Source organism: Chelmon rostratus, chromosome 20 (assembly GCF_017976325.1).
Source record: "Chelmon rostratus isolate fCheRos1 chromosome 20, fCheRos1.pri, whole genome shotgun sequence".
NCBI lineage: Eukaryota > Metazoa > Chordata > Actinopteri > Chaetodontiformes > Chaetodontidae > Chelmon > Chelmon rostratus.
In genome coordinates, this window is record NC_055677.1 from 9,823,662 (window position 1) to 9,837,435 (window position 13,774).

General features: G+C 41.7%; 1 protein-coding gene across 3 annotated transcripts in view; it reads right to left on the reverse strand.

The window, feature by feature from the left end:
* Positions 1-626: 626 nt before the first annotated feature.
* oxsr1b (oxidative stress responsive kinase 1b) overlaps positions 627-13,774 on the reverse strand; it is a 42,589-nt gene continuing 29,441 nt past the window's right edge. Inside the window, exons 5-19 of one of the 3 annotated variants that reach the window (XM_041961356.1) lie at positions 10,878-10,933; positions 10,520-10,629; positions 10,079-10,180; positions 9,810-9,943; positions 9,611-9,659; positions 8,310-8,375; positions 8,106-8,228; positions 7,859-7,936; positions 5,761-5,796; positions 5,155-5,346; positions 4,987-5,036; positions 4,764-4,816; positions 4,521-4,589; positions 4,285-4,349; positions 627-3,051 (exon numbers count right to left, since the gene is read on the reverse strand). In XM_041961356.1, the coding sequence (XP_041817290.1) occupies positions 2,968-3,051; positions 4,285-4,349; positions 4,521-4,589; positions 4,764-4,816; positions 4,987-5,036; positions 5,155-5,346; positions 5,761-5,796; positions 7,859-7,936; positions 8,106-8,228; positions 8,310-8,375; positions 9,611-9,659; positions 9,810-9,943; positions 10,079-10,180; positions 10,520-10,629; positions 10,878-10,933 (1,267 nt within the window). In that variant the 3' untranslated portion in view covers positions 627-2,967. Of the gene's footprint in view, positions 3,052-4,284; positions 4,350-4,520; positions 4,590-4,763; positions 4,817-4,986; positions 5,037-5,154; positions 5,347-5,760; positions 5,797-7,858; positions 7,937-8,105; positions 8,376-9,610; positions 9,660-9,809; positions 9,944-10,078; positions 10,181-10,519; positions 10,630-10,877; positions 10,934-13,774 lie in introns of all 3 variants that reach the window. The other 2 variants (XM_041961357.1, XM_041961355.1) reach the window with 2 other exon arrangements.

Genomic DNA, 13,774 nt, shown 5'->3' on the forward strand with positions numbered 1-13,774 from the left:
AGAGAGAAAACAGAAGAGTGAAGACAACAGACCGTATAGAAAACATTTATCCCTCTACAGGATCGTCTTACTCCAAATGACAAGTAATGGTGCACATAAAAAAGAGGAAGTGCCAAGAGGTGGCTGATATGCTCATTCTTTATTGATTAAAAATAATCAAGAGAAACATGCTTCGAACTCCAAAATGACCAAAAAAAAAAAAAAAAAAAGAGCAAATGAAAGAATGAGAAAACTGAAACCAGGTGGAAAATTCAAATATATTACAGCCTTGATGAGTTATTTCCTGGACAAAAGTGGGGTTTTTGGCCAGTCATCTGTTGAGTTGCTACAGCTTCGTTAGACTACAAGTAAGCAGGACAGAGGAGACAGTTGGAAAAAGGATGAGAACAAAGCCATCAGAGCTTCAGCTCTGTTAGACACAGGGCTCAAACTACGCAACACACACACACACGCACACACACACACACACACACACACACTCTCGGGGCTCATACACACTTATCCTGTCCTTGTCTGCTGTCAGCTGCAGACTAAACCAGGAAAATGGCACCAAATACTGCAGTTTAGAAACTTAGGGTAACATTGGGTTGCTGACTTTGTCGCGCCCCTTTGAGGAGGACACAGGGTCGACACACCTGTATATCTTTATTTCAGGCATCCTCACGTGTAACAAGAACTACATTTCAAAAGACATTGAAAATCTGAATTGAAACTTTGACAATATGTCAAAAAAAAAAAAACACTTGGTCATTTTCAATTTAAGGCTAGCGTAAAATTTAACATGTTTAAAGTCAAAATACAAAGATTTCCTCTTAACAGTTTATCTGCAAGCAAAAAGAAAAATATGGCATCTGGAGGGTTATGACATTATCACATCACCAAATTAAACAGTAAAACCTTGCTGGCGTTTCAGATCTACACATTAGAGCCGAGTGTTAAATGAACCTGCCGCCGCCGTCGCGCCAATAACTGCGAGATGCACATTCAACAGAAAGCATCCAGAGCGTGGTTAAAAGGATGCAACATCTGTGCTGATAAGGACCTTTTTCATCTGAATTCAAAACACATTTCTGATCGTTCAAAATGTCTACAGTCACAGCTGAGCTGCTTGAACACTGTAGGACGAGAAATCTTCATTTTAGCCGTTTAGAAAATTATAAGCAAGTAATAAAGCAGCTGTGTGACTTCAGATGAGGAAACAGCCTTCACTTCGTACTATTAAGTGTTGGAGACAAATTTGAAAATTATGGGAAATTTAAGGTGAACAAGCAGTGCATCAGGACAGCTGTGGCTCCACGGTCAAATATATTCAATATATACGAGCGACAGCGCGTCCTGCAAAACGAGAGCATTCAAAGCTAAACTTGCAGCTTCACCGTCTTCCTTCACGCAGCGCTACAACCCACAATCGTGTCAAAGGACAGAAAAAAGGCCAAGAGTGAAACACCCAGTATAAAAACAAATCAAAGCCAAATGTCATTATTTACATACTAGAGGTTAAATCAAGTACTTATGTTTCATCCACATAAACAAAAAAAAAATGCACTTAAGTCTTTTTTTTTTCTTCAGAATTTGAGAAACTGATTCCAAACAGGCACAAACTAATACCAACAGACAGACATATCTGCTCATACAACGCTCGTGGCTTCAGCTGCTGTTCAACTTTTCACTTCACTGCGACTTCAAAGTCGAATCAGATTTACGAGAACTAGGCGGAGGCTGATTTGGTTTTCTTACCTTCTTTGAAGGTAAAAATCGAGACAAAAGTCAGCCTTATCTTACGCTCCTTTCGTAAACATGTTCAAGTCCATATCAATTGAAGTACTGTGCTGTAATCTATATATGTGTAATAATTTAAAACTAGCGTCATTGAGTTGCCTCAGGATAAGACTGGCAATACTCATTATCTTTCTTATTGTCAACAAATCCCACAAAGTCCTGTCTGTGTATCTTAACGCAAATACATTTATTCCTGCTGCTGCAAATGCTCACAAGAGCACCAAATGTGTATTGATCCGCAGCTGAAAATAGTCCCCAAACAAAAGCACCACTTACTTCTGCTTGAGCAACATTTGATAAAAACTACAGTGCCCAGATGTTTCAGGACATTACTTTGCCGTGAGAAAAAACAATGAAACTATACATTTGTGACCCAATTTTGGAGATTTGCGCCTCCCATAGGAACGAGTGGACCATAGACAATGCAGGGGAGTCCAAAAGCATGGTGAGACGGACTAACACATTGTTGGTTTTGGTCTTTTCATGGCATTTGTTGGTGATAAGAACAATACAGAGTAAAACCAGCCTCATCCTTTAATGATTGTTACTGTAGGGAGCGTTCACAACCTTCTGAAAAACCAGTTTCACTCATTGTGGGGAAATGTTTTCAGATAAGTACAGAAGTGTGCCTAAAAGTTCAATTCTAGTCAGTTAAGTCGGCTGCATCTGACCACCTCTGAAGATTAAAGTAAAAAGTTTGATACGAGCAACTGAAACCACATTTGTACACTTCAGACAACATAATGCTCCATATGGTAACTGGGGACTTTCCCCGAAACGTGCATTCAGTAGTTCTGATGACTATAAGGCATTGTTACACTTATCAGGATTCAAGGGCGTTAGTTCAGATTGTGCAAATGCATCACATATTAGAGAAAAAATAACAGAATGAGGGAGACCAGAATGGTAAATGAAACTGTAGTTTGCTGTAGATACCTGCATCCTTCTACATATACGCTGTAAACTTTTTTGAGTGATTCTTACACTGTACGCTCTGATACTTCAGCCGACCACCCAATTCAAGGTGGTGGCCTTGTATAATCCTATGGGTGACAAAACGGTACTGTTTTCTTTGGCAGTAGTGGTTTCTTTACGGCCATAGAAAGAAAAAATGCATTAAACTATTTTTTTTTGTACTTTTCACATTTTTTAGGCAAGTCACGGTCCCAGGTAGAACAACAGTTCTAATTAAAGCATTAAACTAATGCTGAGCTGAGCAAAGCCCATCAATTTGACGTCATCTGGTATTTCAGATCCCTCGATTCCAGAAGCCTGTGAAAATAAGAGGGAAGAATGAAAAGCAGTGAGCAAAAATTGTGTTAGAGCAGTGACACATTGCTCTTCATTCAATAAAGTGTTGAGTGACATAACAGCCAGATTTCCAAATTTTCTTAAAATCGGCAAAAGAAAATGCAAATTTATGGTGTTTTCCTCTACTGTTATTTAAATATTAGGAGTCGTTTTGTCGAGATAAGCTGTAGGTGGCGCCAATTCTCCAGTCAGGCACCAACAGGCCATTGCAGAGGAAGAGCGCGCAACCAGATGACGTAATTACAAGAGCTATCTGCTCTATCTGAGCTAAAGGTAGAAAACATGGGGGAAATACCGCATTTGTGTTTGTTTCATGTATTTGCGAAGCATACATTTACACCCCATTTGTACACGTCAGCCAAGCGAAAAAACATTTTAGCAAGTTTTTGGTGTCCCCGCACAGTTTTTTTTATGCAACAATTGAAAATGCTAGTTCACAATTATCACAAACAGGTGGTCTGTAGTCAATCAGTGCAGTATTTCTTGTCACGTTGAAGGTACTTTGGAGTTTAGAGGTGTCCAGATGCCAAGTTTGCCAGTTAGTTTGCTAGCTGACATGCACATTTCAAAACACTGCAATAATCAGCTTTGCCAATATTTTTATGACTCAACATGTTGTTGTTTGTTCGACCTCAAAGATACAAAAGAAAATGCATTTTGGTGAGTAACACTGAATGTAAAAAGGAACATTTCTTGTTTACAAGAAAACTCAAGGCACCTTCATGCAACTTAAATAAAATGTACACGTTATACAGCAATGTTTGCTGTCTTTTCTTTTAACACCCTGTTCATTGTTTACAGATATTTAATGAACAATAACTGGACAGACAGGGGAAGATAAAGGAATGACAGCGATTACAATGTAATGTGTTTACAGATAATGACAAAGAAGAGTATTGTTGTGCCCATTTCAGCAGTGAGTTAGAGTCTAGTGTTAGCATAATTCAGAAAAATCTGCCATGTTTTCTCTCCAAGGTGCTCCGTTGCTTCCCTTAACTAGCGTGAAAAGGGCACAGACACAGTTAATCATAAATGGAGGCTCCTCTAGCTAATAGGTCTGGTAAAAACAAAGATTCCCAAGGTGCACTACTCATTTAGATTTAATGAAACCACAACCAGGAGAAATTTATATCAGGGATTTCTTAAAGACTGAAAGACTACTATCATTAATACAGATGAAGGTGTAATACTCACCAGTTTGAAAGTGACATTTTTATTGGCTTGAGGCTCATCTACTATTTTCTGCAAATTTGCAGCAACTGAAAAGAAAGACAGTGTTTCAGTCCAGTTAAAGTGAACAAAAACTGTGTGTTCAGAAAGAGAGGAGAACGTGACACAGCGTGATCCACTGAGAATTTTTAACGCTCACGTTAAAAACTTTAACCCTCAGGTTAAAAATTCTCCTCCTTCTCCAGTAAAAATTCACTGACCTATTACTAAGTCCCTCCCGTCCACCAGGCCTGCTGACACTAGCTCCTGGGACACACCATCTGCTGTGTCTGAAAAGTCAGAGCATACGAGATCAACTGTGGCAAAGACAAACAAATATCAAGACGGTTCAACTGTGGCTTAATAACGTCCAAAACACTGTGGTTCCTCACGCAGTTAGAGCAGGTTTCTCTTAAGTCAAAATTACTTTTCGCGTCAACAAGTACAACGGAAAGTTCACTCACCTCTCCCTGGCATAAATTCAAAGCGGATGTCGTTTAGCTCCTTCTTTGAATTTCTGAGGAGACGAAAGAAAGAGAGACCAGATAAGAAGGGGCAAGACCATTCATTTGCTGGCTGGTAAAACATACAGTTTCAGACTTATTCCACACAACTGGAATTTACGTGTTTCTAGAAAGTAGAGATCAAGTGAATGAAATATTTTTATGTTGTTTTGGGGAAACATACCTTAACCTTAATACCAAACTAATGGGAGCCTTGACATCCCCTGAGACAGCCTGTTAAAACACAGAGAAGCACAAGAATAAAGTGATATAAAAATCAATGGTTCACAGATGAGGGATGCATTTAAGCCTTAACAACATGATGAAAAGAATGAGGCTCGGCCCTACTGACCTGTGTGGGCACAGCAGCAGCAGCAGCAGCAGCAGCGGGCACGCCTGGTGCAGGAGATGCAGCCTGGGCAGTGGATTGAGTGTTGACTGGTGTGGGCTGCAGTGGGACCTGGCCTGCAGCCTGAGGTAGTTCTGCCTGACCTGCGGCCACCGGCTGGACTTGACTACTTAAAGGTTCGGGAGTCTGGAAAACCTGAAGGAGGAAAGAAATTTCATCAAATCCTGCTCGTCCTTTCACGTATCTGTTCAAATCTGACAAACAAAAGTTCCTGAGTATTTCTTAGGAAGAAATGTTTGTTATTATTTTATCTCTAACTGATATAACACCCTGCTGTCGATGGTGGCCGTCGTATGATTCTGCCAATACACCAGTGTTTGAATACCACCTATGACATTCTCCGGGGTTGCAGATTCATTACACACATAAACAAATGTTAGTGCAGTCTGACAAAATAATATTAACTCAAGGTCCACTTCCTATATGAAGATTAGTTAGACTCTGCAGGTTAAAACTGTGTTTTTTTGCAAGGGTCTGACAAACGTATACATCTTTGATACCAATGCATAAAGTACACTGAAGGGTAAAGAAAGAGCGTTTGAAACTCACCTCTGAATTCTGTGATCCCTCCTTCACTCTTGGTGACTGTTCAGAAACATACAGTGGGAGACAACACTCAGAGGAGGATATCACTGTGGTGGCTTTAGTAAAAGCGAAAAACGGCACGCATGGATGCAAAGAACACACAGAAAGCGAGAGAGGTGGACAGATTAACGCGGCTCACTCGTTTACTTTCCTCCTTCATCGGACCGCTTGGTTTATCCTTATCTCGTTTGAGGTGAATACAGTGATATCATTAAAGTGGGAGCAGAAACAGGAAGTGCTGATTAGACTTATGCCACTACTGAGATGAGACAAGAGAGAACTTGCTGTACAGCGTCTGGCAGGGTGGCTATTCCTTTATATCTGCTTACATTTCAAGCAGTACTGCAAATCAGTAAGCAGGCCTGATTTATGGGAATATTGGAATTGCAGGATTTTTGCATCAATGTGATGAAGTACTGTGATTTTTTCAAGTATTTAATTGAATGGACTCCCATTCCCATCTGACAACTTTATCTGTGGAGATATTCTCAGGTATGTGGCGCACCTCTAGATGCTGGTAACTGACTTGTAAACGAGTGAAAATACATATTCTATAATTGCAGTTATGCTTTTAGCTTCAGATTTGAAAAGCAGAGAAGCGGCATAAGTGAATATGAAATCAGGAGAGAGTCACACTGTTATGTGGTCAAACTGTTTATCTGCAACAAAAAGAAAAGAAGAGAGAAAAAGGCTTTAACAAGCTCCAAGAAACGTACAGAGACAGACAGAAGCCTTGCAGGCCCAAATGAAGACAAACTGACTTGACTGAGAGGACGTGACATGGCGCCTGGCCGATGTCAGGAATCAGCTCTCTGATTCAGACAAAGCGGCTGCGTATTCAGGCTGAGGAGGCTGCATTAGTCTTTAAAGCACACAGGTGTTAGACAGGTACTCAGCCGGGCTCCACTGTCTAATAATAGGGATCTATTTCTGGGTGGAAGAGTAGTCATTTCATATTGGCATAAAAAACAAAAACATGCAGCAGTTGTTGAGAGTTTTAAGATATAACATCCAACAGATGATAAAGTTCAGTTTGCCAACAAGTAGCCAGTGAAGCAGCGTCAAAGCAGCAGAGATGTTGTAAAATTGGAATCCCTTGATGGTCATTAGTGCTCTTATTGAAAACCATTTACAGGATTGATAAGTAATTTGCCTTGTATTGATTAAATGTGATTTGGTCAGTATAAATAAAATTATTTAGAAAAAGAAATGGAAAATACAGATGGCTTCCAGGAAAGGCAACTCTCACCTCTTTGGTTAAATAAAGCTCTCAAAGAAAACTGTTAATGCTTTTCTATTATACCTGAAAGAAGAGCTGAACTCCCCTGTATTTACCAGAGCTTATAGACCTTTACACACAAAAAGTGGTATCCGACAATTTTACACAACTTTTAAAAAAATAAATTGTGGGAAATGGTTATGAATGGAATGCTCACATCTAGCTATGTGGATACAAACTCCTTTATAATCTCTGCCATATTTCAGTAAAAGCCACACATTTGCTTCCCTTCCCATGAGACATAAAACATTTCACGGTTTAAAAAGTCTCTCACTGTACTGACTAACTGGCCCAGACAGGGTTAACTTGGGAGTCAGATTCTACCTGCACGTGATGTACAGCGTGCACGGATTTGTGCTTGAAACTGCAGACGTGAACAACAAACTGTCAACAAACCAATTGCATAACGTAGGCCGGCAATTACTAGTTGTTTTCTGATAGGTTACTGTGAAGTTATATAACGCTAGAACAAAGTCGCTACTATCTGGAGGATAAGAGCTTATCTGTGTGCAAGATTTACTCTGGTAAAATCCTAATCAGTACAAGACCTCTAAAGTGAAAGCACATTTAACCAAATGACCTGTCTGCAGTACCCGCAGCCTTTTCTTAACGCACATCTACAGCCCTCACACTAAAAACAAATGTTATCTGCCCTTTTCTGGACCTTCTTGTCTCCCTACAAGGTCATTCCTGCCCTGTCACATGCTGCCTATCTGACATGTTCAGAGAGAGTCCTTCCTTGTTAGGGGAATGCCATCTGTATTGTGTGGGCATGTGAACAACCCTGGACGAAGGCAGCTCGAGTGGGTAGGAGAAGCGCACTTGTCGCCTGGTGGCGCCAACAGGCTTCACCTGCTGCTCCTTGGCCGTCAGACAGAACATACACACATAGGGGAGACTCAGTGGACAGTGGACAAACATGCTACTGCACAGACATGAGAATGACAATTTCAACATCGTACAGCGATTAAAAGACAAGACATGTGGAGTACAATGTGTCCACGGGAGGAAGGAAACAAGTTCATCTCACCCTCAGGGCAGCAACGGCTGCTTTGCCCTCTTCGCTTTCTTCATCCAGCTCATCATCGCTCCATTCCCATTCGCCATCCTCCGTTTTATGCAGCCGACCACTGGAACCTGGCACTCGACGTACCTGACGACACATATGCACACAGCTGAGCTCGCCTCCTCGGTGAAAAGCAACAAGTGTTGATTTAAATTGTTGCTCTCTTACCCTTTTCGACCTCTCTGTTATTGTGGGCGCCCTCTGAAGTAACTTCTCATGTAAATACTCATGGGTCTGTCAGAAGAGGAAAGAAATAAACGTCCATCACTGTCACAAAATCCTCTTTATCTGTTTATGCAATAAAGTCTTGCATTATTCAGAGACTGACCTGTGACCCATAATGTGCTTTACTTACAAAGACTCTTCACTACACCAGCTTCCTGTCATACTTAGTATTTAAATTAAAACCCGTCTAATTACTTTTCAAGCCTCACACAACTCTGTATCAGTGAGTTGCTGACTCTGAACATGTCCACTTGGCCTCTCAGGTCATCAAAACAAGGGCTCCTGGTTGTGCTCTACTCAAAGTACAAGACTTGTAGTGACCAAGCTTCTGCTGTCCTCTTACCTCAAGACCTATTTACTCTAAAAGTAAAAAGTGCAAACAAAGAAAAAACATTCCCACTTTAACATTCACTGTGATTTTTTTTTTATGGTGGACATTTTTAGAAATAAACTTTCAAATACATTATTGACAAACAAACGCTTGTTCTCAACAGATAGTGACAAGTGAGCAGATCTCACTAACAGCTAATCAATAACCATCTGCTTGCTTTATAACCATTTAAATCCCTCCTGCAGGCTGTCTCAAGACCACAGTTTGCTCATTTGTACCAGACGTGCATCTGTTCTACAACAATGCCAAAGCCTGCCCTCTGCTGTGCATGCAGAGTACTGCAATTCTTGCTGCTGAATAGTCATATCCAGCAAACCAGCCAGGTTGTATTTGGGTGGTGTGACATGCTGAGCCAGCACATTTGTTGTTCTAGTTGCTAGGGTACTGGGCAGCCAGAGGCTGGAGTTAGACTGCTTATCCCTGCCTTTGTTAGAAAGAGCTCTGCACGGTCAATAATGAGAGGAATGCTGCAATGGCCTCAGCTTGGGTCAGACAGACTGACAAGCTGAGCCAAGTGAGAAGTAGCCTGACTCACAAAAAACACCTCAGGGAGAGAGACTTTATTGTTTTTTTTTCATCTCATTGCATTTCAATCGACCTTTTTTTTCCTACATTAAAGCCTCCTTCAATCATTTCAAAACTTCAGGTAAAGAAAAACAACAAAAAACCTTTTTGCTATGAAGCTTGGCTTAATTTTAAACAGAGGCCACACTGAGACCATCCAGATCCGATCACTTCTGCAGGCTCAGACCTTTACTCATCAACCAGCTCAACCGGTGCCTGACACAGGGGTGATGCTGAGTCATTGTGTAACTGATTCAGTTTGAGGCCAAGAGGGAGCGCAAGCACCTACCTTTGCCTTCTGAAAGAATTTATGCTTCAACAGCTCTGAGGATGTTGGCCTGAAAACAGCAGAGTGACAATAAATTAGTTCTGTCATTTGAGCTTTTATACTCCCAATAAAAAACAAAAAACTTAGGAACGTTGTACAACATATGTTTAACAGAGCCAGTGACGCTGATGGTGAAACAAATTGATTAAAGACCAAACACCTTTTCTCTGGGTCCTTCTGTAGACACAGGGAGATCATCTTCCTGAAGGATTTGCCATACTTCTTTACCATCTCCTTGTCTGTGATGCCAGTCTCCAGGGCTGGGGGGTCATTCTGCAGCGTCAGCATCAAGACCTAAAAACACCAAGAACACATTTAGTAAAAAAAAAAAAAAAAAAAAATTCGCAAGTTGTATAGCAAGTCAGAGGATCTGACTTTGCATTTGTTCTGTCAATAACTACACATTTCTAGGTAAGTTTGTGTTCTCACCTTCATTGGTGGGTATTTGTGATAAGGTGCAGCCCCTGTCGCGAGCTCAATGGCTGTGATCCCAAAACTCCAAATATCTGCTTTGAAATCATAACCCCGCACCTGTGGAAGCAGAAAAATATTCGACCGATCAGCTTTACCTTTGTCCCAAATTGTTCCCTCCTGGACGTAAATGGGCTTATTTTCAGCATTTAAAGTCAAACATAATGTGCAAGTTCAGGCACCAGAGTCTTATTGTACAGTCGCTGAGTAGAGGTGACAAGCTGTGGCCACAGACCTCAGATTTCTGAAATAGTGTCAAAAAAAAAAAAAAAAAAAAGGAAAGAAAAATGGCCACTTTGTGACCTTTATTACCTTTATTTTGCTAAGTTAAAGCTGTGTCTTGTCTTAAGCTTTCTGTTGTCACGGCTACTTCCTGTCTCCGTGCAAAAGACAACGTACCTGCTCCATGACCTCTGGGGCCATCCAGCACGGCGTTCCCACAAACGTCTTGCGCACTTTATTTCGAGTGATGTCACCACCTGTGGCTAGAAAGGCACTGACGCCAAAGTCTGAAAGAAGGGACGAGAGAGAAGAAATAATGAGACAAACACACACACAAAGGAATCAGTGCAATAAGTCAATTAATTCTCCTCCGCAGACTAAGCCTCCTGTGCATAAATACAGTGAGATATTGGAGCAGAGCTGGCTCTGGAGCTGGGGTTAATGAGGTTACAACACAGCCCAACACCTTCTTCACACCTGATCTGGGTCACTTGTGACAGGTACTGAACACTGATGTTGCCTCGTGGCTAAATACCTGCAATTTGCACTGAACCGTCATCCCCGAGGAGAATGTTTCCAGCCTTAAGATCTCTGCGAAAGAAAGGAAAAGAATTTGTACGTTGCTCAATTAGTTCTCACACAGAGCTGTCAAAGCTAAAGTGAGTGAAGTGGCTCAGCCAGATCAAACAGTGAGCATGAACAAAGACATTCAGAATAATGACATCAGTTATTAATTGGTTAGTTTAAGTTTATTGAAACAGAACATTAGTACCGCCCCCAGTTTAATGATGTCACAGACTCAAGTCAAGCTTAGTATCTCGTCTTCACTTGTTTGATTATTAATAACTTGTCAAAAAGACTTTATACGTCTTGCTACAACAAAAAGGCGTCAAAGGTTTTATCTTTCTACCTCTCTGGGTTGCTATTTTTTACGACTTTATTAGCAACACACACACACACAGTCAAAAGTTAATTTGTTCATCCTGTTCAGCCTCCCCTGGTGGTGATAAGAGGATTCAGCAGGGACAGCTGTCTGGCTGCCCGTCTGCACACAATTGCACAGACTGCCACACACACAGAATACTGCTACCTCACCAGCTAGACAGAGTTGTCATAGCAACAGACTCTCAGAGATAAAGTCGAAGGGTCAAGTAAAAGGTGACGAAAAAAAAGTAAGGATGGCAGCCGTGTCACTGAGGACAACAGTTAGCTCTGTCTGCTGTCCAGGCTTTCAGGAAGTGGTGGCACATTTTAAAGAGAATAATGGGAGAAAGACAAAGAACACCAAAGTGGTACAACCCCAGAACATTGTCCACCATTACACCACCTGGAACTCCTCACAGATTTGCACAAATCATCCTGAGACTGATCTTTGAACTGCACTGACAGGCAGACAAATGATTCAAATGAAGTCTCAACAGCTGTGCAGTTCACCTGATGACCAGATGGGGGCACTGGAGTAAAAAACTTGCAGCTTCAGCTGAAGGGTAAATGCTGTTCGACCATTCCAGCAAAGAAATTGGTCTCAATGAATGTAAAAATAGACTGGTCTTTGGAGTACTGGTTTGGAGATGAGGCATAACACAGCTTCCAAGAAGCAAAGGCTCACTTTATTGGGGATATAATTCAATCCATATAGACTATAAACACATGCCAAATAACAGACACATGGGGGCAAATGCTGCAGGCATAACTGTGGCTGTTGGAAAGATTCTTGTGCCTCTCAGACTACTGCCAAAGCATGCTTACAACTTGAAATGCGTGTTGAAACTTTGCCTGGATCACTACAAAAATCTATCACCTGGGGTCCTGGACTCTTCCCGAGGCCCAAATTTTGCAGCAAAAAAAAAAGCAAAGGAGGTGGAGTCGGCAGTTGGGCTTAAGCACCCCCTCTCTTGTAGCTATTAGCTGAAACTACAATCTTTACAAGCAACCTCCTCAAGACACACAATGTGATGTGGGGACCCAAGAGTGGGCAGGTCACAGTTCAGATCTTTGTTCAAATGTTGCTGCATACTTGCTTATAGAGGCCTCTTTACTAAGAGTGCTCCAGTAAAATACCACACAGACAACAGGTCGTGAAGTGACAGGGGCAGGGAGTGGCAAACAGTGAGCCACAGAGGGAGGAATGCAGCATATGTGACATATTAGGACCATTGGCTGAAAGCAAAGATGGGGATTCCCGCTGCAGGGCAAAATCCCTGCTGGGATAATGCGACGATCCAGAGGCAGACTAAGATACTGCACAGGATGGGGTATTAGTGGACTGCTTCGACAGCCTTCTCTAAAACGGTGTGTTTCCAGTGATCAGCTCAGGCAGACAGAGCTGTCTTTGTGCTGCATGTGGCAAAACTTTTGATGTGCGTTCGGGCCTCGACGAGTTCAATTACATAACTGTCACACCAGGGACGATGCAGAGGAAGGGAAAGGGTGGATGAAAAACGGACATGACAGGCTTTGCAGGCAGCTTTGAAAAACCACCGTTAGAAATGTCTGCTGCCGTACAGACGTCTGTGCTCCGCGGCGCTCTGGCTTGTCCCACTGTCACTTTGCTGTCCTGACATAACAGCTAGCTCATATCAGGTCACAGTATCGTCCAGTTTCTTCACTACTTCTGCTTAATCAAGAACACGCTCATCCTCCTCCCTGGGTGTTCGTACATACAACAGTGATGAGATACATCTGGTAATGTGAGATGTTTCTTTTTAAGGATTAGAGGGACCACCTGAGGCTGAAAGGCAAGTCTGAGAATATCCCAAAATACTTTTCCTCGTTTACACAACCACATCCTCTCTCTCTTTAACAGTCCAGTCCAGTCATCTAGTGCTTGTGGTTCAGGGTTATGTACTGTATTTAATTAAGTATTGTGGGTTCAATCCAGGCCAATAAACCACTCTGGCCACGTCACAAGACCTTCCAGCTTATCATCTCCCCTGTCACATTTGTTGGAGAACAAGTCTAGCTGTGGGACTGCATTCTGCTTCTACAATGGGAAATATGCCAGGAAGTTAAGCTATGCCAGCTGAAGAAAAAAATCCACCCCAATGAACAATTTACACTGAGCTATGTGGATGATTTTGCACAGAGAAAGTCAATATCTAACAAGTTAAAGGGTTGTGCAAGCAGCTCTGTGAGGCTGTACATAGGAACAACAGCATTTTTAGCTACATGCTAAAGGTGCTTGCTAACAGCTAATGTTTAGGAGGTATACTGTTTAACATGTTCACTATCTTAGATTAGCCTGTTAGCTTTGCAGGTTATTCGGCCAAGAACCAAAGATTTTGGACAAATTGAAAGCTTTGACTTGCTGATGGCACTTGATGAGGTGTCACCGGATCACTGAAGGACTCTTCAGGACACCATATATATTTGTAACAAATTTCATGGCAGTCCATCCAATAGAGATAATTCAAAGCGGCGGACTGACCGCTA